This window comes from Vicugna pacos, chromosome 2 (assembly GCF_048564905.1).
Source record: "Vicugna pacos chromosome 2, VicPac4, whole genome shotgun sequence".
Taxonomy (NCBI): Eukaryota; Metazoa; Chordata; class Mammalia; order Artiodactyla; family Camelidae; genus Vicugna; species Vicugna pacos.
In genome coordinates, this window is record NC_132988.1 from 103,852,356 (window position 1) to 103,875,975 (window position 23,620).

At 37.4% G+C, this 23,620-nt stretch overlaps 1 protein-coding gene across 1 annotated transcript in view; it reads right to left on the reverse strand.

Annotated features, from left to right (window-relative positions):
* The window catches only part of PI4K2B (phosphatidylinositol 4-kinase type 2 beta), a 30,274-nt gene extending 7,382 nt beyond the window's left edge, over positions 1–22,892 (reverse strand). The window contains exons 1-7 of the mRNA XM_072945614.1: positions 22,398–22,892; positions 13,736–13,872; positions 11,925–12,125; positions 11,153–11,284; positions 9,391–9,544; positions 7,719–7,780; positions 5,613–5,712 (exon numbers count right to left, since the gene is read on the reverse strand). Of these exons, the coding sequence (XP_072801715.1) occupies positions 5,613–5,712; positions 7,719–7,780; positions 9,391–9,544; positions 11,153–11,284; positions 11,925–12,125; positions 13,736–13,872; positions 22,398–22,704 (1,093 nt within the window). The 5' untranslated portion in view covers positions 22,705–22,892. The remainder of the gene's footprint in view (positions 1–5,612; positions 5,713–7,718; positions 7,781–9,390; positions 9,545–11,152; positions 11,285–11,924; positions 12,126–13,735; positions 13,873–22,397) is intronic.
* Between the last annotated feature and the right edge of the window lie 728 nt (positions 22,893–23,620).

The following is a 23,620-nucleotide window of genomic DNA, read 5'->3' on the forward strand; positions in this document are numbered from 1 at the left end:
AAAAAAAAAAAGTAGTCTTATAAGTGGGGGGAAATGGTTTATTTCAATCCACATTACCCTGTTTTTTTCCTACAATTCCTAGATTAAAAAAGAAAAAAAAGGAGAAAGGTTATCAGAGAGAACAATTATTCTTTGCCATCTAAATCATTCAGATTTCTAAAGTTTGGATGGTTAATTCAGATAGTAAAATACAGTAAGGTATTACCTGAACTAGTTAGGTTTCTGAGTTTTAAACAGTAAACAGTTTTGATAATGAGTCTATCTCAAACAGCCCTATATCAAAAACTATATCTGAATCTCTGGTTTCTGTGTCTGGAAATTGAGAGGTACCCATAATTTATTCACATCCCCAGATCCCCAGATGACTGAAGTCTCCCTGCCTTTCTAGCCACAAATTATCAAGAACTGACCACTCATTTGTGTCTGTGTATGTGTATGTTCCAAAATTTTAAATCATTAGTATGTAAATAGGAAAGTGGCTTTGAAGGGTAAAAGATCCATGACTCTGGGCTAACTTAGTTCTCTCCCAAGAAGACCATTAAATCTACACAGTGTCAGGACTACAAAGATTTAAAAAGGAGTAGGATCTTCTAGACAGAATGCAGATTCAGATTCCTGCAAGAAAGTATAAGGTTTCTGACAATATGATCACCCATAGAACTACAGTGGATACATCCAATGAGAACTTCCAGATTTGATGGCTTCTACCACTTAGAAAGCCCTGAGGGGAGAAAAAAAAAATCTGCCTTTAGAGTCATTCCTTCTTAATTCTCTTTTATTTATCTCTTTGAACACTGTGGGAAGTAGAGCCAATTCCAAAGAAAGCCTTTCCCCTGGGTTACATCTCCCTGAAGCTATGAACAAGTTCCTTTTATCTTTCCCTGACCAATTACATAAAAGAAAAGCCCGTATGCTATGCCTGCCTCTGCTTCCAACCCCTATCCCTCAACTTTGACTATCACCTTTCAAACTCTCCCCTAAGACCACCGGTCTTCTCTCCGAAGGCCCATCGCAGTCCTCATGCTACCTAATGTCTCTGTAGCAACACACTGCTCTCTATCACCTCCCTCTGGGAAATTCTCTATGTGGTTTTGGAGATACTGCTCTCAAAGTTCACTTTCTGTCTTTTAAGCCATTTCTCTCATTTGCTGGCTTTTCCTCTGGTTTTCAACGTTACCATTTCCAGATTCTATACTCAGTCCTCTCTCGCCTTCATTTACTAAATGTTCACAAAACATTTATTGAGTACCTATGTACCTCACGTTGCCCTAGTAATGTATTTGCTCACCATCATTTCCCCGGTGATAGCAAACACTGCATGGCTTCCACTTACCAAGGTGACATTTTGAAATGATATCCTCAATACCAATTCCTCTTTCAAGTTCCAAACCCTTAATCCCCAACTGCATGTTTGGTAAAAATTTCCAGATGTACTGTAGGCATCTTAAACTTGACACTTTTAAAATGCAACTTGCATATAGATTCCAAACCATTAGAGGGAAAAAATAAAAGAAAGACATTTCAAGTCAGTTCAATTAAAGACAAGAAAGGAAAAAAAGAAAAAAATGAAATTCATGGTGAATAGAAAAAAAAAGATAGCAGGAAAAGTTCAAACACATCAGTAATTTATTGAGACTTAAACCACAGTTAAGTGTACCTATTAAAAGACTCACAGAGAAGTATATAAATAAGAATTTTTGGTCAAGATGGCAGAGTAGTAGGACCACGAGCTCGCGTCTCCTCAAGACTACAACAAAACCATGACTGACTGCTGAACAACCATCGGAAAAAAAGACTGGAACCAAGCAAAACAGATCTTCTTCAACTGGAAACATAAAGAGAGAACCACAGCAGGATGGTAGGAGAGGTATGCTTGCAATATAATTGGGCCCCAAATTTCCTGGGTGGGTAACCCACAAGCTGAAGAATAATTAAGTTGCAGAGGCCCTCCCATAGGAGTGAGAGTTCTGAACCTCACATCAGGCTCCCCAGCCCAGGGTTCTGGCACTGGCAGAAGGAGGGGACCCCAGGACATCTGGTTTTGAAGGCCAGTGGGGCTCAACTCCAGGAACCCCATGGGTCTCGGGGAAACATACTTCATTCTCTCGGGAAGCATACACAGAGTCTTGTGTGCGCCAGGTCCAAAGGCAGAGGCAGTGATTTCATAGGAACCTGGACCAGGCCTGCCTGCTGGTTTTAGAGGGTCTCCTGAGGAGGTAGGGGATGGTTGCAGCTCACCCAGTGGACATAAAAGCTGGTGGCAGGCATTCCGGGAGTGTTCATCTACATGAGCTTTCTTGGAGGCTGACATCTTGATTGGATCATTCACACCAAGACTTAGCCCCACCCAACAGCCTGTAAGCTTAAGGGCTGGAAAGCCTCAGATCAAACAATATACTGGGTGGGAACATAGCCCCACCCATCAGCAGACTTCCTGAGCCACAAACACTTCTAGACATAACCCTAGACACAGCCCTACCTACCAGAGGTCCAGGAACAAGCTTCACCCCACAGTGGGCAGGCACCAACTCCTGCCAGGGAACCTGCATAAGCCTCTAGTCCAGCGTCATCCACCAGGGGCAGATACCAGCAATGAGAAAATAACAATCACAAAGCCTGTGGAAGGAATCCACTAACACAGGCCAGACTCTACCCTGGGACAGGATGCTGGCCCTTGGGTGACAGAGAGGAGCATACTGCTGGGACACACAGGATGTATCCCACAGAGAGTCACCTCTCCAAAGTTGAGGAATGTAACTAACCTACCTAAAAATACCAATAGAAAGGTAGACAACATGAGGTGGCAGAGGAATACCTCCCAGCCTGAGGCACAAGATAAAATCCCAGAGGAAGAAATAAGTGATGAGGAAATACGCAATTTACCTGAGAAAGACTTTAAAGTAATGATGGCGAAGATGTTCAGAGAACTCAAGGGAAGTATAGATGCACAGAGTGAAGTTCTTAGCAAAGAGTTGAAAAATATAAAGAATATCCAAACAGAGTTGAAGAATGAAATCACTGAAATGAGTAACACAATAGAAGGAACCAAGAACAGACTAAATGAGGCAAAAGAATGGATCAGTGAGCTAGAAGACAGATTACTGGAAATCACTACTGCAGAACAGAAAAAAGAAAAAAGAATGAAAAGAAATGAGGATAGTTTAAGAGAACTCTGGGACAACATGAAGTGCACTAATATTCACATTATAGGGGTCCCAGAAAGAGAAGAGAGAGCGAATGGATCTGAGAAAATTTTTGAAGAGATAATAACCAAAAGCTTCCCCAACTTGGGAAAGGAAACAGTCACCCAAGTCCAGGAAGCTCAGAGAGTTCCACACAGGATCAACCCAAACAGGAACACACCAAGGCACATAGTCATCAAATTGACAAAAATTAAGGATAAGGAGAAAATATTAAAATTGGCAAGAGAAAAGCAACAAATAACATACAAGGGAATTCCCATAAGGTTATCAGCTGATTTTTCAGCAGAAACTCTATAGGCCAGAAGCGGGTGGCACGATATATTTAAAGTGATGAAAGGGAAAAACTTACAGCTAAGAATCCAGCAAGGCTCTGGTTCAGATTTGATGGAGAAATCAAAAGCTTCAGATAAACAAAAGCTGAAAGATTTCAGCACCACCAAACCAGCTTTATGACAAATGTTAAAGGAACTTCTCTAATCATCAAACCATAAAAAAAGGGAACAAAAATTAGAAAGAGAAAAAAAAAAAGAGGAAAAAAAAAAAAGACCTACAAATGATTGCTTTGGCAATCTGGGGTCTTTTATGGTTCCATACAAATTTTGGAATTGTTATTTATAAAAAAAAAAAGAATCTCAGATTGGGTAAAAAAAATCTCCAGCTAAGAGCTGTTCATTTGTAATACACTTAAAACAAAACAATGGAAGTTAAAAATGAAAGTATAGAACAAAACAGGTAAATGCTAACAAAAAAGAAATGAGGTATAGCAATGTTACAACAGATGAAATAAGAAAAGCAAAAAACATTGTGAGGGATAAAGTGGGATATATTCTACACTAATAAAAAGAACAAGCCACCAGCAAGATAAAATGTTGGGCCTTTATGTATGTGAATACAAAGCAAAAAATGCACAGAAATGCCAGAAGAAATTGACATCACAATCACAATGACCTTTCACCGTCTCTCAAAAATTAGCAGATCAAGTGGTCAAAAGTAAGTCAAGAATATGATTTGACTAACAACTAACAAGCTTTAATTAGTAGAGATACAGAACTTTGTGCCCAAACACATTCTTTTCAAATACAGTTCTCCAAATTGGCCATATATAAAATTACAAAAGAATTATTAACAAATTTCAAGAAGCAGAATTCATATAGTTACATTCACAGATTACAAAGCAATAAAACTTGAAAATAACAATGGATGGCTTTTTTTTAAATAAATCGACTGACCTAGAAATTTATAACCGAACAAAATACTTTTAAATTATTCCTGTCAAAAAGAAAGTCTTAAAATATGAATACGTAAAAGCAGAACGATAGAGTAACACCTATTCAATCTGTGGTTTTGCAATGACACCTAGAAAAATATGCACAGGAAAACAAAACAAGATGAACACAATAGAAGAAAAGAATAATGATGGAAGACATAAATCAATGAAAGAGAAAAAGCAAATAAACAAACTGCAAACCTGATCAATAAAAGGCCAATTATCTGATAAAAGCAAAAACAAATTTTATAAATATATATATGGGCCAATTCTTTATAATAGACAAATCTTTGGCAAGTCTATTGAAAAAAAAATCCACTCATAAACAGTAGGAATTTAAAAGAGACATAGTCATGAATACAGAGATTAGTTTTCAAATCTATTACACATATTTCAAACATACACAAAATTAAAAAGAACAGGTATGAACTTCCATATTCTGAATAACCTAATTCAATTATTCCCAAAATTTTCACAAAACTTGTTTCATCAATTTCCATTTTCCCTCCACTTAAGTATTTTAAGGCAAATTCCAGATATCATTTCATTTCACCCCTAAATATTTTATATGCACAGAGGGTATTTTTGAGGGTATTTTTTTAATCATAAGAGAATTCTACAAAAAAACTTTATAGCCATAAATCACAACTCAAGATAACATGTGTAATTTTAAATAACATAATAATGTCTAAAACTGACTCAAGAAGATGTAGAAAACCTGACCATTAACCATAAAAGAGACGGATAAGGCAGACATAGCACTACTCACTATTAGGAGGAGGTAGGCATAAATTGTTTTAGAAGTGACTACTACCCAGAACATTAAAATAAAATTCTACCAAAATATTGAAATAGATCATTCCCATGTTACATAAATTTAAAAAGTGAAAAGCTATCAAACTTATTTACAAGACTAACACAAGCCCAAAAATTAAAACCAGAGTCATCCAAAAATAAGGAAACAACACATGGCAAGACCAGAGTGCAGTGCACATTCCTAGTGCCTAGAATTGAGCCCTAACGAATAATTAGACTTCACTCGGTAAATTTTCCTCTGCTATTTTGATATCTATAAATTTCATTCCCTTCTTGTTCTGGAAATGGGATAACCACAGAATCTAAGGAAGGTCCTAAATACTCACATGCTCTCCACTCATCAGGATGTTTAAAAGGAAATGCTAGACCATTATCAATTGCAGCTATTTTAATAAGCGATTCTTTATCATCAGTCCATTTTGTTTCCTAAAAGGGAGAAAAATAGTCTGTTGATAAAAAAAATTTTTATGAACATTTCTAAAAGATAAATTTACAATAATTACTGAGATTTAAACAAATTTTATTTGAAGAGCCTATAAAAATTAACTTGGCAGAAAGAATTTACCCTTTAAGGGAAGAAACTGTCTTCAGTAAAATTTCATAATCACTTTTTTTAAAATTTGGTATTACACATTTATACAGTAATAGTTTAAGTTTTTTCCTCTTTGGGGAAGAGGGTTTGGAATTACTAAGACTTAAAAAAATGCTGTTAGATGCATTGCTTAAGTGTATACTTGCAAAAGGCTGATATTTTTAAGATCTCAACTTAACAAAGTTACCTTATTAAAATCAAGTCTTTCCTCAGGTCTCAGAAATAATTAGTTCAAATACAAAATATTTCTAAATAAAACTCCCCAACGACCATAGCTAAATATAATAAGGTCCAGTAGAAGGAACCTCAAGATACTCCTGATTACAGGATGTAGGCCAATTCTAACCTCTACTCTCTCCTCAGAAATGAAGACCTCAGGAGTAAGAGAATTCTCACTACTTCGTACTATCTATTCCTATTATCTAAAAACAGATGCTTGCTATCCTTAAGTTGCCTAGACAAAACAACAAAAGGTGAAAAAAATAATTTTTAAATTAAAAGTATTAGAGTGAAGGACCATGTGATATATGCCAGGATTGTTTCTGCTAGTTTGTATCAAATATTTTCTCTTACTGAAAATGTATTAAATACTTCAGAGCAAAAGAACAAAGTTTTCAGTAAAGTCCAACTGCTTAAAATATACCAATAAAATATATTTAGGAACTATTATAAATGTGTATATTTTTATGTGTATTTTCAACCCATTTCTGCTATAACTGCCTTTTATTTTTATTTCTATCTTTTTTTCTATTTACAGCTTTATTGAGGTATAATTTACAGACAATAAACTCTACATACTAAAGTATACAATCTGAGAAGCACTGACAGATGCAAAGCCACCCAGAAGTTTCCTCGTGTCCCTTAGCAGTCCCCTCCCACCACAGGCAACCACGGGCTGCTTTCTGTCACTAGGGATTAGTTTGCACTTTCTAGATTTTTGTATAAAAGGAATCAGATAGTATCTCCTCCCCTTTTATGTAGCTTCTTTCACTCAGCAGGATTTTGAGATTCATCCATGTTATCATGTGCATCTCAAGTTTGTTCTTTTTTTATTGCTGAGTACTATGAATATGTAACTTAAAATCTGTTTGATAAACTACAAACTTTTTACAGGGATACAATAGCTTTAAATTATGAGAATACACAGATTGTAAACATGTCAGAAATTTTTTTTAATCGGTTAAAACTTTCTCAAATGTATAAACTGCTTTAAACAAGTAAAATTATTCTGAAAGTATCTTCTATGTACATATCTGAAATTTGAACTTGGGGAGTCAAAGTTCATAGGAATGAATCTAAAATCTATCATTTTGACAGCGTTAAGGGTCTTTGAAGCCTATTATGTGTGTGAAAGCCTGCTTCTTATAAACAGAAGTATATTTTTTTAAGTTCAGTGGATATGATTCACAGGTAAAGCACACATATTCCACTTTATTGGGTAATTCTGTCATAAGACTCAGAAAGAAGTGAATTAGCAAAATATAAACACTTTGGCAAAAAATACTAGAAGCCTTTATTACATAAAAGCAAAATAAATCTGGTGGTTCTACAACAAATTTCCAAGCCCTAAAAAAGTACTGAGCTGATATCATTCTTTTATTCTAAAACAACATACAAATTAAGGCTGCATAGAGATTTTAAAAATAGAATAAAAAATGCAATGTGAATAGGGGAAGGAAAGAAAAAAATGATAAAAACAGCAAGAGAGATAAAACACCAAGGATCTAAGTGAAGGAAATGAGGAAGTGGTGAAGAATAACTTAACCTGAAGGAATGTTTTACAGAAATTGATAGTGTGCGTGTATTCAGATACATATATAGTAATTTAAAATTTCCTTACCTTAACTTCCTTTTCATGTTTCTGCTTTTCGTATTTGATTAACCAATTGTCGTTTCCCCTGTCTTTCAAAACAAACAAACAAAAAATCTGTTACTTCATTTTTCATGGACATCAAGCTTAATATTAAGGGGAAAAATCTAGTCACCTCTTTACTGTCAAGACCTTAACTTGTTTTTTGTAGCATGTTGACACATTAAAGGCTCTAATTTAACACATACAGATTAAAAAATACTCATAAATGTTAGCTAACATTTATTGAGCATTTATTCTGTGCCAGACATTGTTTTAAGTGCTTAACATGTATTAATTCATTGAATTCTTATAACCACTTTGTGAGGTAGGTACAATTACTGTCAAGAACTATTAAGTCAAGGTAATTAAAAAGGATAACTTCTCTTCACCTTAGGAAGAAAAAGCATCTACCCCTATTACCAGGCAAATTTCCCAATGGGCTTTACCTAATATCTATATAGAAGTACTCTAGACTCTGCACCAATTTTTTTTAATTGAAGTATAGTTGATTTATGATATAGTATTAGTTTTAGGGGTACAGCAAAGTGATTTGGTTATATAGGCATATCTTTTTTCAGATTATTTTCCATTACAGGCTATTACAAGATATTAAAAATAATTCTCTGTGCTATATAGTAAATCCTTATTGCTTATCGATATTATGTATAGTAGTTTATATCTGTAAATCCCATATTCCTAATTTGTCCCTCCCCACTTCCCTCTCTCCTTGGGTAACTGTAAGTTTTTTTTTTCTATGTCTGTGAGTCTGTTCCTTTTTTGTACATGGATTCATTTGTACTATTTTTTTAGATTCCACATCTAAATGATACCATGTAACATCTGTCTTTCTCTGACTGACTTCGCTAAGTATATTCTCAGGTCCATTCAAGTTGCTGCAAATGACACTATTTCACTCTTTTTCATGGCTGAGTAATACTCCATCAGACTCCACATTAATTTTAACATTAACCTAAGACTATATGATTTAAAAAGGTAAATCTAAAAAAGTATATAATGCTTTTTCAGTAACTAATATAAATGAAGAAATATTTCAGCCAGTGTTTCTCAAACTTCAGAGTGCACCAGAATTACCTGGAGGACTTGTTAAAACACAAACTGCTGGCCCCACATTCAGTAGGTCTGGGGTGGGCATTTGTAACAAGTGCCCACATAATACTGACTCTGACTGTCCAAGGACCCATATTTGGGAATCATTGTTTTGGATTACCTATGTCATTGTTCCCTTCCAGCACAAAAAAAATTAAGAGTTTAATGTATTTATAGACTATATTAACAGTCATTTAATGTCAAAATAAGCATTTAAAATAATTTATACAATCAAGTTTTAATTATTCATATTATGCAGATAACATTTCCAATTTCCAGCAGGCTTTGTCCTGCTGCCAAGAAACTCCCCTCTAGGGACAGGAACTGACCACTAGCACCTGGACAGGAGCCTGCTCTGAGTCAGAATCCCCATAACAGGATTCATTCTGCCCAGGAGAGTCAGTACTACATCCCTGTTTTTTCAGGCAGGTAAAGAAAAAGTGGCCTCAAATTACTGCAGCAACATTTTATGTCTTTGGTTCGGATAAACAAGAGTTCAATATAGTTTAAAAGTTAACAAGATGTGAGTGAACAGATGAGAGAACTTCAGTACCTGTGTTCCTGATGATGTAATCCAAAATAACTAATCTTTCAAACTGGGACTGAAACTGTTTTCTAACATTCTCAGGCAAAGGATCAGCTTCAAATTTCCTAAGCCAATATTCAGCCTCCTTGTAATCTTGAACAAATAACTGAAAGGAACCAATCTATAATGTTAAGAATTACAGTTAGAAACAAAAAACCACACAAGAACAAACAGATTACTTTTTAAATTTCTCAGCACTGTTATCACAAAATACTTTATTTAGACACAGTAAGAAAATAGAAGTTAACACTAATTTAGATAAACCACATTTATCAAGAAAACTATTTTTATACCCTAATTTTAAATAATCACATAAAGAATACATAGCAAATAAAAAATGCTCAATCTTAGACTTTCAAGGAGCATAGAAGCTATTTTAGGATCATTTAAAAAGAAAATACACGTGTGCCCTCAAGGTGAGAATCTCAACAAGAATGCTATTTTCTAAAAATATTCATTAAAATTAATTTAATTATAAAGACCAAATTTTACACCTATCCTAGTTATTTAATAACAGTATAATGTTATCTTACTGAAGTAATACTTCAGGATTCTTTTTACAACATAAAATAGAGAAAATAGTTTTATTTTTAAAAAAATTAATTCTTTAATCATAACCTGTATAGTGTTTTTTTTTAAAGTCCTTTCCTTGAAGATATGTCTGTTTTATAAGGCTTTCTATCACTAAAATGACTAGTTGTTAACATTAAACAATTTTTTAAAGAAGGAAATACAAATTTATACAGCACAGGACACACAGGTAATGAACAGGTAACCTAGCTAGCCTCATAAAAAATCACCACAAACAAAATCTACCTCTTATCATAACACTTCATGTCCTTGTTGGCATGAAATTTTAATGATTTCCTAAATGTCTTCTCTAAAGCACTTATAATGAAGTTCTAGTACTCATAAGTATGGAAATAATATACTTCTTTAGTCACACTTATTTCAGTGTAGCTAAGGAGTAAGAGGCCTTGTAAATTTTTTCAAACTTCCTACTTACTTAGAGGACAATATTAAAGACAAGTTAGGTTAACTATGTATTCCTACTCAAATTCTTTTATATAGATAAATGTATAGCGACAACAACACAACAGAATTGAAGGTCAAATATATTTTTTAAATAACAATACAGCCTAGAGGTTTATCTAGAATGCTTTTCTCATTAACCCTCCCCATCCTTGCTTTAGCTAGTTGCTAATCATCCCTTAAGTTTACTTTAAAGTGATATGAAAAAACAAAATCTAATATGCAGTGAGCAAAGTTAGTTACTACCATTTACTATGTGCCAGGTACTATATGTACCAAGTACTTGTATAAATTTATTCATTTTATTCTTGCAACCCAAAGACATAGTTCTTCTCATCTCTGTTTTATAGAAACTGGGGCTTGGAGAGTAAGGGACTTGCCCAAGGTCTCAGAGCTAACAGGTTTGGAGTAAAACCTAGTACTTTCAGACACTGCTTTATGAAGCCTTAGGAACAACCTCTTCTTGGAAATTCCCTAGCCTTCCAAACTGGGTTAGACCACCCTCCTTTAACCTCTCTAAGCTCCCTGCACATGACCATCCTGACAGCTTTATCACTGCTTGCTACGATAAGCTCCTGAAGATGGAAAGACTGTTTTTACCAATACATCCACAGCCCACCACACAGTGCCTAGCATGCAGAACTCAGGTAACATGTGATGAACTGCCCTGCAAGTAAAGCTCATCACAGTAACTCACCTTAGGAGGAAGTCCTATCCGATGAAATTTTCTACCGACTTTTGGCACTTTTTCTAAAGCATACTTTTTGCCTCTAGATTTTGCACGGTCAATTGCACTGTAGTTAAATGTCTCACTGACAAGCCAAACCACCTAGAAATGAACAGTTTAGAAAAGTGGCTATTAGAATTTGCATTATAGTATTTCTAGTCACATACATCATGGAACTCACTCTAGTGCTGTAAACTAGCAAAGTTTAATACTATACTAAATGCTCTGGAGAATCTAAAACAGAAAGGATAAGGGATTTTGCAAAGTTGCTTAAATGGCACATATGTATTTCTCTCTCAGAGAGGCAGCCTGAAACTGACCAATGGAAGAAAGAAGTAAGTCTTGAAAGAAGCAAGTGGCATTAGGAATGAATATTTTGAGGCGATCTTCAAGTAAAAATGTATAAAGGCCAAACCAGAAAAAAGATAGCAGTCTTCTGAGCATATTAGTTATCTCTACCTTCAACAGAATTTCTAGATCCTTGATTTTTTTTTTCTGCTTTCTAAATGCTAATTTCCTCTCCTCTTTTCATTAGCATCACCTCAGCTCACACGAGCAAGAGATATTCCCTTGGACATTTTGTGGATCTATACTAGAATCAGCTTACTAGGCATTCTTGACTCTGGATTACCAAAAAAAGGGATACGACTTCAGACTCTGTCATTATAAATATTACTGAAGTGTGCACGGGGAAAGGAGCTGTAAATTAGAAGTACAAGACTGAAAACAATTTCTCCTTTACCCTTGTTTTTGGTACAATGCCCAGGTGAAGCTTTTCATCCACGAGGGAGGCGCCAGCTTCAGAAAGGTATCCCTGATTAGGAAGCAGGCAGCCTCTGCCGAAGCAGCAAGGACAGCACACCTTATGAACATATTTGGTCCATTTCGGATTCAGCTGACCATAAGGCTCTTCCGATTTAGGTTTAAACACACCAATGATGTTCTATAGGGGAGAAAAGGGAGAAATTTTATTAGACTTTTAATATACAGAGATAATAATCCATAAAATGCATTCTGATCTTTTTCTACTTTTTTTCTACCACAGATTTGGGCATAACCCTTAACTATTAAGAGGTTTAGTTCCAATTACAGTTTTACACTCATTCTCATTCATAACCTAAAATCAATAATCCTCTGGCCTAATAGTTTTCAAACTGTGCTCTGAGAAACCCTAGGGAAGGTGAGAGAAAAGGTGTGAGCAGGGCTCTAAGACCCCATGCCACTTAACCAGATCGACTCTGATTTTACCTGTTTTACGTTACTGGACTTCCTACTTAAGAAAGGGTTCCACTGATTTTAAAATGTTTGAAATCCACTGATCTAGGTCAAGCAGTATTATTATTCAATATCTATTAAATATCCAAATTCTATGTTTATTTACTGTCTAGTTTCCCCAGTGGATGTACATTCTAAAAGGGCAAGGACTTTTTTTGGTAGGGCTATATCCTGAGTACTCAGAACAGCAGCTTGTACACAGTAGGCATTCAAGTGTTTGTTAAATGAGTAAATCCAATGACAAAAAGTCATCTCTAAAATACAGTCATAATGACAGGATCTAGGGACATCTATGTTGTCAGAATTTCCCACCCTAAATTTTTCCAATTTTTAATGAACTAATTTTAAATAAACTCCTCTTTAAAAAACTGCTCATGGATGTCTAAAGTCTATAATCTTTATTACTGATCTGATAAAATATATTCATATTAAATTTAGAAGCTAAATTATCCTCAAACAAGAAATAAAAATCTTACTATAAGTATATAATTGTTTTATAAATGCAATAAAGTCTGAGTCACTAATGAAAAAGTCAACAAAAACAAATTAAGAAATCAAGCTTGGAATTTAACATTATCTCCATACATATTTAAATCTCAAAAAAGACTATGTTTTAAAATACAACTTCAGTCTTTGCAAAAAATATTTGGATGAAATTACCATCTTTTTTCTCCTGAAAAAAGAACTGCTGACTATGCATCATTCAGAAAGCTTTTAGAAATGATAATATATATTTTTGAAAAATTCTAGACTAAGTAGAACAAAATCCCATATCAACTTTTCCTTTCTGCCTTAGAATTATACTTTGGTTCATTTCACTTTGTCACATTCCAGTGCCTTCAAACTTCAGACAGCCCAGGCTCCTTCTCTGTTGTAATGCTGGGAAAAATGTTCTGAAGGTAAAATAAATCTTTGAAAAAAAAATCAAGCACTTCGAAATGATATTAAAAAGGTTCTGAAAGTTTAAACTTCTACTCTGCTTGGTTACTGTAAGGAAAGGACTTGTGACTATAAACCCAACAAATCTACAGCTGAATGTGAATATTCAATAAATACTTGAAACCATATTATTAATAAAACAGAAAACTATGACTTAAAATGAATAGCTCTATTTTTAAACAGTAGAGTCCTTTAGTTAAAAATAAACTGACCTTTATTTCTGAAAGAAGGTGCAATCAGATTTATTAGGAATATTTTCAGAAACTCACAATGACTTCACATTTAAATTAGTGTTTTCCAAAATGCCTGTTACATATAGTAGATCTGGGAAATTCTCACCCTCTTAGGATCCTTCACAAAGTAACTTCCACTTGAACCTTGAGAGATTCTTTCTGGAAAAACTCCAAATTCTATTGCTTGCTCTGCTTTCAATATAATATCAGCAAATTCTGGATCATCCAAAAATGTATTCAACTCTGAAGAATCAACAATTATTTCATTAAGAAAATTAATGTTAATACAGAACATGAAGAAGAAAGACCAGTTATGAGAACGCCCATGATATGGACCTGTGATATTGGATTAAGTTATTAGCATTAAGACATCTGGGTACAGAAAATGTATTGTTATGGGCTGGTTTGATGCTCCTTTTTTTTCTCTAACCCCACTTCAAGCTTCAAATAATGCCACTTGGGAAAGATCTCCTAGGTTGAAATAATCACACTAATACCCTCCCAGTGACTGTGTTCTTCATCCTGCCTCAGCCTCTGTCTGTAGCCCTTCTCCAGACCTGTCATTCCCAACACCTGCAACTTCTCCATACTTTCCATTTCAAGCACCTTCTATTTTCCTACCTCATTCACTCTCACACTCAGAGTCCAAAAACTTCCATCCCACTAGCACCCACAGCCATATGCCATCAGGGTCTTCACCCACTTTGTGTCCCTACTTCCCTCCTTGCCCAGCTTACATTATGGTTAATCATCATACAGTCACTCTCTCCCCTCACCACCCCGCATCATGGTCACCTGGAAAAGTCCCAATCCTGGTAAAAACCAACTGTCTGCTGACTCTGCCTGTGCCCAGAGAGCTGAACCTGACTAGACACACACACACACACACACACACACACACATACACACACACAATGCCTCATGTCTCCCTTTCAGTTCATCACCACAAACTTCAGGTGGCCCCTCATTTTGCCCAGGAAACATACCACATCTCCTGTTAGAGACTGTTTATGACTCTCCAAAATACACCGAAGCCTTAACCCCCCAATGTGATCCTACAAGAAGATGGATTCTTTGGGAAGTAATTAAGTTTAGATGAGGCCAAGAGGGTGGGGACCTCATGATGGGATTAGAGCATTCTCTCTCTCTCCCTCTGCCAAGTGAGGAAACAGTGAGAAGGCTGTCAACTGCAAGCCAAGAAGAGAGCCCTTCCAAAGAACGTGGTCACCCTGGTGCCCTGATCTTGGACTCCCCAGCTTCCAGAACAGTGAGAAATAAATGTCAGTTGTTTAAGCTACCCAGGCTAGCGTATTTTGTTAAAGCAGACTGAGTTATAAATAGACTGATAAATAGATATTCCCACTCTTTCAGAGAACTATCTCATACCCTCTCTTCTCCTCAAATTCCTAACCTCTCTTCCCTCTCAGCAGATGATCCAGCTTCCTATTTCAAGAAGAAAAGAGAAGCAATCAGAAAAAACTACCATCAGCCCTCAGCACCGTAACCGCCCTTCCACATCCTCTGCCTTCTGCCAAGCTCTGAGATCAACTCCACTTTGTATACCAGAACTATCTCTTCCTGACTACTCCAGGACATTTCTTCAGCAATTCTTTCCTGCATCACTATTTCCCTCTCTACTGGAACATTTCCATCACCACATAAAGCATGCTGTAATTTTTCTCATTTTAAAACAAATCTCTTTTAGCCCCCAAAGTTCCCCTAGACACTCCCTCATTTCTTTGTTCCCTTTTATAACGGAAGAGCTATATAATTACATTTACCATCTCCAATTTTCCTTCTCCCACTTTCTTTTGAACCCATTTCAATCTAGCCTCTGACCCGATCACTCCACTGATTTAATTTTTGTCAGGGTACATAGTGACCTCCACTTTGCTAAATTCAACCTCAGACCTTATCTTCCTTGACCAACACCACCATTTCATTCTGTTGGTCACTCCCTCCTCCTGAAAATATTTTCTTCACTTGGCTTTCAAGATGCCACTTCTCCAGGTTGTCTTCCCATTTCATTGGCTCCTCTTTTTCAATCTCTTGCTGACTCATTTTCATCTCCCTGACTGTCTAAACTTTGGAATGCCCCAGGTTCTGTTCATGGTCCTCTTCCCTCCCTTATCAGCACTGACGACTCCCAAATTTGTACCTCAAGCCTGGATTTCTGCCCTGAACCCCTGACTACTGTACTCAGCATCTCAACTTGGATGTTTTAGTAGACAACTCAAACTTTACTACCCCAAACTCCAGTCCGCATTTCCTCTTGACTGCTTCACTCCCAGTATCCCTATTTCAGTTACTTGCAACTCCAAATCTCCAGTTGCTCTTGCCAAAAACCTTGGAATCATCCATGATCTCACTCTCTTCTCCCACATCCAATCCATCAGTAAGTTGTGTGGCTCTACTTTAAATAGATATCCTAAATCTAACCACCTCTTGCCATCTCCATTCCTTCTGTGTGATTAAAGTCACTATCAACTCTATCCTAGATTGTTGCCAAAGTCTCCTAACTGGTCTCCTCCCTATACTCAGCCATGCCCTCCCCATACTCAGCAGAGAAGCTATAGTCATCCTATTTAAATGTAAGTCTGATCATGTCACTCCTCTGTACAAAACAGCCCAGTGTTTTTCCATCTCACTCAGAAAAAAAGTCCAAGTCCTTATACTGGCCCCCAAGACCCTATCCAATCTCCCCTAGCCTGCATTTTATTTTTCTGGTTAGCACTTACCACCTAACATATTAAATAACTTATTTATTTTGTCAGCTCCAAGAAGATATGGGTTTCTTTCACTGGTATATGACCAGAACTTTTACAGTTCCTGGAACATCAGAGGCACTCAATAAACATTTGCAGAATTAATAACTGATCATTTAAAGTGGTAGGAAAAAAAGTGGTAGACAAGCCAAAAGTTATTCACATTTTACTTTGAAAGGCATTTAAATGCTATTACATGTATTCAATTTTATGAAAATTCAAACTATAAACTTTCCTTAATTTAATATTTGCTTTAATTCAGACATAAATTAAGACTACTATCAACTAACTTTTAAAATTTTGTGGTGAGAAAAATACTAGAAAAAAGGCCCTTGGGCATACTTAAAAGAATAAATAATTATGTCTATACAACTGATACGCTTATTCCAAATCATTATTATCTATTCCATGGAAATTCATAAGAATGAAGGGAGAAACTCTGTCTTTCTTGTTAACTGTGTATCCCTAGCACCTGGAAGAGGGCTCAGCATTTAGCAGGTTCTAAACAAACATTTAAATGAATAAATACAGTATTATTTATGTGCCAAGTTGTGCCAATAATCATCATCATTAGTCAAGTGATAGTTCTTCTAGGTCAGGGCTCTTAACGCCAAGGAAGAATTTGAAAAGTTATTTCAACTTTGCTCCCAGTACTGGTACACTTTCTATAATTCATCATCAGCAGGTGGTCTTTGGGCCAATGTTTAAACATTTTCAAAGAGAGATCACTCCTTTTTTTTAACTTTTTTTATTGAGTTATAGTCATTTTACAATGTTGTGTTGATCACTTTTTTAATGTTTTGCTTGTTTGAAAACAAATATAAACTTGTTTCTTCTTCAGAAATTGGTTCTCCTGCAGTTTCAACCAATGTCCTAGACCTGCCATCTGGAGTAAAACAAAAGTACTTACTCCTCTCTTCCCAGGGATGGCCCTTCAAATAGCTGAATATCATTTCATGGCTCCCTAAGTCTCCTCTATTCTCTGCCTCCTTCCATATGGAAGTATTTTCAGGCTTTTCAGCATCCAAGTTGCCCTCCTGTTTCATGCCTCAGCTTTTCAATGTGCCTCCTTAAAATACAGTCTCCAGAATCAAGCAACCCATTGCAGAGAATAGAGACATCTCTCAGTCTTGACACTATACCAAAAAAAGAGCACTCTAGTATTACACTTGTCATTTAGGAGTCCTGGCATACTACTAACTTATACTGAAATGGCTAAACTCTTGGACCACTCTTGGCCTCTCCCAACATGTACTTGGGCAGTTCTTTTGGAAACTACGTGCAGACTTTGACGTTAGTATCAGATGTTATCAAATTGCTTTATGGGTTAAGCTTTATGAGTTCATCAGAGAACCTGCCTTTGTTACTCTCCTGGAGCCCAGGATCATACTCTGAATACTTAATAATTCAGCTTCAACCAAAACCAGATCAGAGCCATTCCTACAAAATCAGTCAGGATGTTCTCAATCCCTTTTTCTTTACCTGGTCCCTTACTGAGCAACTCTTTTGGATAAATGAAAACTGGCATTCTCTGAAGATAGCCTGGATTTACCATCACAATCCAGAAAGGCACTTAAAGGACAACTGTTCCTATCTAATTACAGCCAGAAGACAAAACAAAACTATATACAACTATTCTAAAATCCAAGTAATTATTTTTCAGTAGATGATTCTTCTTTCTGACTTATAACTCACAAATACATTCTACAGATTTCTTTGTTTTAGTCACTTAAATGTACATTCAGCAATGAGTTTAATTTGGAGAACACATACTAAAGTTATGACACTTCAGGACACATGTGCTGTAGCGATCTGGTTTGAAGGTTTGTTGTCATTGGTTTGGTTTTTAATAGCTGAGGGGCTTAATTACCTGTATTTTCTTTAACATTTTTTCAGTTAAAATTAATTTCACCCCTTTTAAGAAATAAACTATGAGATTTTGATTTGACTCTGTATCAAAAAATATTCAAATTTTCTAAGGAGAATCTCAGTTCTACCTTTGTAATATCCTTTGGGACTCCTCTCAGAAGCAGCAGTGGCCTTCTAGTCAAGTTCCAGTTCTATTCAAGCTCCTCTCTTTTCACAAGACATCCAGTCCACCCTCTGAAACTTTGCCCATGCTGTTCTGATATATATGCCAAGTTTCCTTCCTATGGCTGAGTCTTATCCATCCTTCAACTCCATCTGAACATTTGCAATGCTATAACAAAATGATCTAAGTACCAGCAGGGCAGAGATCTTTGTTTTGTCCCGTGATATATGCCAAGTGCTTAAAACTGTACCTGGCACATGGTAGGCCCTCAATAAATTTGAGAATTACTTATTAACAAAATTTTAACCACACTTAAGGATTATTACTGATCCTTTGGTAAGTAGAAACTGAAAATGTATTGAGAACCCACTTATAACCTTTTATATTTAATTTTATAAAGTTGCATGGTAACTTATCAAGTTCTCATTTCAGATAAATAAATCAAAATGAATAAATCTTACCCACTGGCCAGAATATTTTCTAAAAAGAAAAGTAGCTGGCTCACAAGTCTGGTGATCTTAACCCCTGCCTCAGGGGTTCCAGTGCTATTCATTTTCAAGTCTCAAATTGGATACTTCCTCTGCTAAATCTTCCCTGGCCCCCAGGTCCACAGCACAGCTCAACGGAACCTTCAGCTTTCCTCATCCAAGCACATATATCCTCTATTAGAACTGTTTGGTTACAAGGTTACGTGGGGACAAGGCTGGTGACTGGACAACCATTTGACATCTGGCCACCAGTTTCCCCACGGCTTCGATTTCCACTAGCACCAAGTAGGCACTGAAACATTTGCTGAATGATGGGTCTCTGCAGCAGATGGAAAACAAAGAATACGTGTGTCCTAATTACTGCTTGAGGAATAATCTCCATCACGCTGCTGCTCACTACCTCTCAAAAGCTCAGCTATGGAGAATTGTCAAGATCTATGGGGTATCTACTTGTCTAGTACCTCCCTCTAAATTTAGCCAGGTTATCAGCATATTGAATCTAGACCCAGCAATACTGACAGCGCCACCCACTAGAATTACTTCTACTGAAATGAACTTCAGGGAAGTTTTAAGAAAAACTCCTATGAAATTCATCACTTGTATTACAAATATATTACCTAGCATAGCCTCTTCTCCAAAAGGATACCCAACAGGTTAATCTCAGTTTTGTTTTTGTTCAAATAATCAGTCTGTTTTAACTTTAGGAACACAGTGACTGTGTTTCTCTCAAGTTGGCTGCTCAGTAATCTTAAAAGTCAAATTTGTGGGCTGCCTATACCAAGTGTGTGATGAACATTTTGTGCACTCTTATTCTGGCCTCCATCTCATTTATTCCATTACCCTAACTTCCCACTCTCATCTTTCTTCCTTACTTTTAAATGATTTTATTTTGTTTGTACATTTTCAAGCCACCATGAATCAATAAATACACACTTTCTTTTACTTTGGTAGCTCTTTGTGAATTCTAATGCCATTCTCTAATTGTCAGGCTCTCCAACAAAACTGGTAAGTGCTTCTGGTTTGTATTAACTGGGACCTTGAATAAGTCACTTCACCTCTCTGCACTTCGTTAAAGTGAGAATAAAAAACAGTGCTCACTTCATGGAGTTGGTTATAAATTAATACATGTGAAATGCACAGAACTATGCCCTGCAGGTACTGTTTTGTGGGTATTAACTATTATCACTACTCTCCAACTCACTGATTAAAATGACAGCTAGATCTAGAAATGCCACTAATCCTTCTACTTTGACACTGATCCAACAACACTATGGTTTATGCTGGTTCTAGACTTTGTCACATGCTTTGTTCAAGTAAAGATAATAGACATGACATTCTTCCACTGGCTAAAGTACATATAGCTCCTGTTCACATAAACAAAATAGTTAAGCATCGTAAATGATGTTAGTATTAATCGAAAGTAAGAATTTCTTGGAACTAGAGAAGTTGGCTTCATGGAAATTGGTGGTAAAGGACAAAGGAAGTTAATGGACTCATTAAAAAATAACTAAACTTAATCATCAGGTTAAAAAAATCATGAACTTTTTAGGAGAACGGTTTGAAATTTTAAAAATAGTTTTACATTTCAAAACTATTTTTAAATCCATTAAAAATAAAGCCTCCATAATAAGTAAACAGAAGTTAAAATGAAAAACTTGCGGATCTACAGCAAAATGGAAAAAATGTAGGACGTGAAAGAACAAAGCTCAGTCCCGGCTTTACCACTTCCTGGATCTTGACTTCGGTTTACCTCTGAAGTTTATCAGCTACTACTCATTACAGTTTTAAGTCAGTTTTAATCCTCATACCCAGCATAAGGGTGAATAACAGCTAACTTTCTGTGCTGTTGTGAGAATTAATGAAATATATGAAAAAAGATTTTAGCAAACTGTAAAGTCTGATATAAATAAGTTACCACAATTTTAAAAGACTGGAATTCTAATAAAATCCATTTTGTATTCTGAATATTATATTCTACCCCCCCTTTTACCTTTTCTAGCCTTAATATCATTTGTCTACAAAACCCAAATTTCATAGAATAAATGCAATTTCAAGGTTTTAGGCTCTTTTAAAATCTAGCTACATAGGTAAATTTGGAGTAGCAAAGGGCAAGCTAGGATCTTAGTTACTTCACAAACCAGTATTCTAGGTAATATAAACCCAGATTATTGATGTAGCTAGGTGACTGTGGATCTGTTTGTGATCTGGTTCCATCTTCATGTTAAATGTAGTACTGTCTATGCATCCAAAAGCTAACATTATAATGGTAGCTAGCCAACCTGTATGTCAGACCAATTTGCTAAAGCTTTATTCATTAAAGTCCACTTCCCGTGGGCCTCTCTGTTTTATTCACTCTAGAATGTTTGACTGTAAGTCCAACTACAACTAGAATAACTTATTCTACCCAAAGTTCTTTAAATTGTGGAAGGCCTATTAGCATACTAGTAGCAGAACATGTAAAATCTAAGGACTCCAGAAAAACTAAGCAGCATTAATGGAAACTACATTTTCTGTGCCTTGTCTTGAAGCTGTTATGCATGGACTGATGTTCCAGGCACAGTGCACTCATCACCTCATTTAAACCACCCTTACTACCAGCAAAGAAGGTGTTACGACCATTTTACATCTAGCCTGTTTCATCTCTACCTCGGACTCTTACAACGCTATTCTATTTTACTATCAAATTAGCCTAATTGGACTCCACTATGCCAAATAAACTGGATTTATCAACAAATATCCATGTCTGTAGTCAAATGCCTAAATTTTACTCTCAACATCATTTCAAATATCCTCTTTTTCACCTGATGTTGTCAGTCTGCTCAATAGTGAAAAAGTTTTTCCTCTGTAAAGTACAAAAGTATAAATGACTCAAGAAAGAAAACTTTGCAAGAAAGACGGCAGGTACGTAAATTTAACTGCCTCTGCCCGCTCTGGCTAACGTCACTACAACATTTTATTTCAAAAGTTTTTGAAACGTGTCCCAGTGGCAACCGGATATTCTTGCTTTCCCTCTCTCAGCTGGCATCCACCTTGCAAACTCTCGGGGAACTTTCTTGATAGTTCAGGGTTCTTAATCCAAAACTCAAGTCGAAACTTGAGCAAACAACTTATGTTATTTTAGTGTTAAGTTTCCTGTCTGATCCCAAAAGTTTAGGCTCGCTTTTAGGGGAGGCCTCAAGGATCAGAGTTTAATGACAACCCTGGGCCTTGAGTGAAGAGGCATGTAGCCCCCGGAAAAGATGCGAGTAAACCCGGGAGCAGAAGAGAAAGGCAAGGCGTCCAAGGTGTGAGCAGGGGCTAGCGCCTGGCCTGTGCGCCGGCCGGGATACCTGGTGGACAGCCTTTGCCAGCAGGCAAGGGCTAGCGGAGACGGAGAATGGAGCAGGGGGCAGGGACGCGAGGAGGTGCGTGAACGGGGGGCTGAGCGGCGGCGGCGACAGGCGCTCTGGAAGGGCGCGGAATAAGGAATGAGTCGGGTCGCACCTGAACCCACGGGGCGGTTCCGATCCAGGTCGGTGGGCGAGCTCCGGAGGCGCCCCAAACCCAGGGAAGGGGAGGGAGACGCATCCCCAGGCCGGAGCAGCAGTTCCTCGTCGCTGGCCTGGCCACGGGAGGCCGCGCCCTCGTCCCCGGCAGCCTTCACCTGCCTCACGGCACTCCCCGGGGCGCTCTTCCGCGGCTCGGCCCAGGCGATCCGCGGCAGCAGCGGCTCCCGCTCCTCGTCGTCCTCCTCCTCCAGGCTCCCGCCGCCCGCGGATGCCTGCCTCCCGGGCTCCAAGGGCTCCGCCATGGCCTCCCTCGGTGCCCTCCGCGCCGAGACCCGCTCAGAGAGGCCAGGCGCTCGGGTCTGGCCTCGGCATCACGGAGGACCGGAGCCGCTGGGTCCGAGCGAAGGCACCTCACTTGCGCGTTGTCCCGCTTGGCGCCCGCGGGGCGGTTACCCGGCCCCGCCGCCAGCCGCGCCCCACCTCGCGCCAATCCCGCGCCTGCGCGGAAGGGCCGGGGCGGCGGGGGCGGGGGCGGGGTGGGAGCGTGGGACGCGGCGCGCAGGGCGGGGGCGCACCTGCCTTCCAGGGACCTGGAAGACGCGGGGGTGCTGTTACTCCTCGCGGAGCGTTAGGGTGGGAGAAGTTAACTTACCTCTGCAGAGGTGCCCCTCTCCAACCCAGGTCGGCCCCTCCCTCCCTGCAGAACTGTCTCCTAGTTTACCACAACCTATGCCTATATATTTTCTTGTATGACTGTTTAACATTCGTTTCCCTGTCAGAAGTTCATGAGGGCCAGGACCTTGTCATTTTTAAGACATTCCTCATACTGGGAGTTTGCATTTTCCTTCTCTTCTGACTAATCTAGCTAGAAGTTTACACAAATTTTTAATATTTTCAAAAAGCCATCTTATGATTCCATTGATTATCTGTTCTCTACTTCATTGACTTTTGCTCTTTATTATTTCCTTCTTCCTACTTATTTGTGATTTGATTTCGTCTTCTTTTCTAGTTACTTAGAGCAGAAGATTACATTATTGATTCTGGTCTTTTCTATTTTTTTTTAAATTATAAGCATTTAAAGCTATGCATTTCCCTCTAAGCCCTGCTTTATCTGCATTCCACAATTTCTGATATGTTGTGCTTTCATTTTCATTCAGTTCAAAATACTTTTAAATTTCCCTTATGATTTTTTATTTAACTCACTTATTTGAAGTGTGT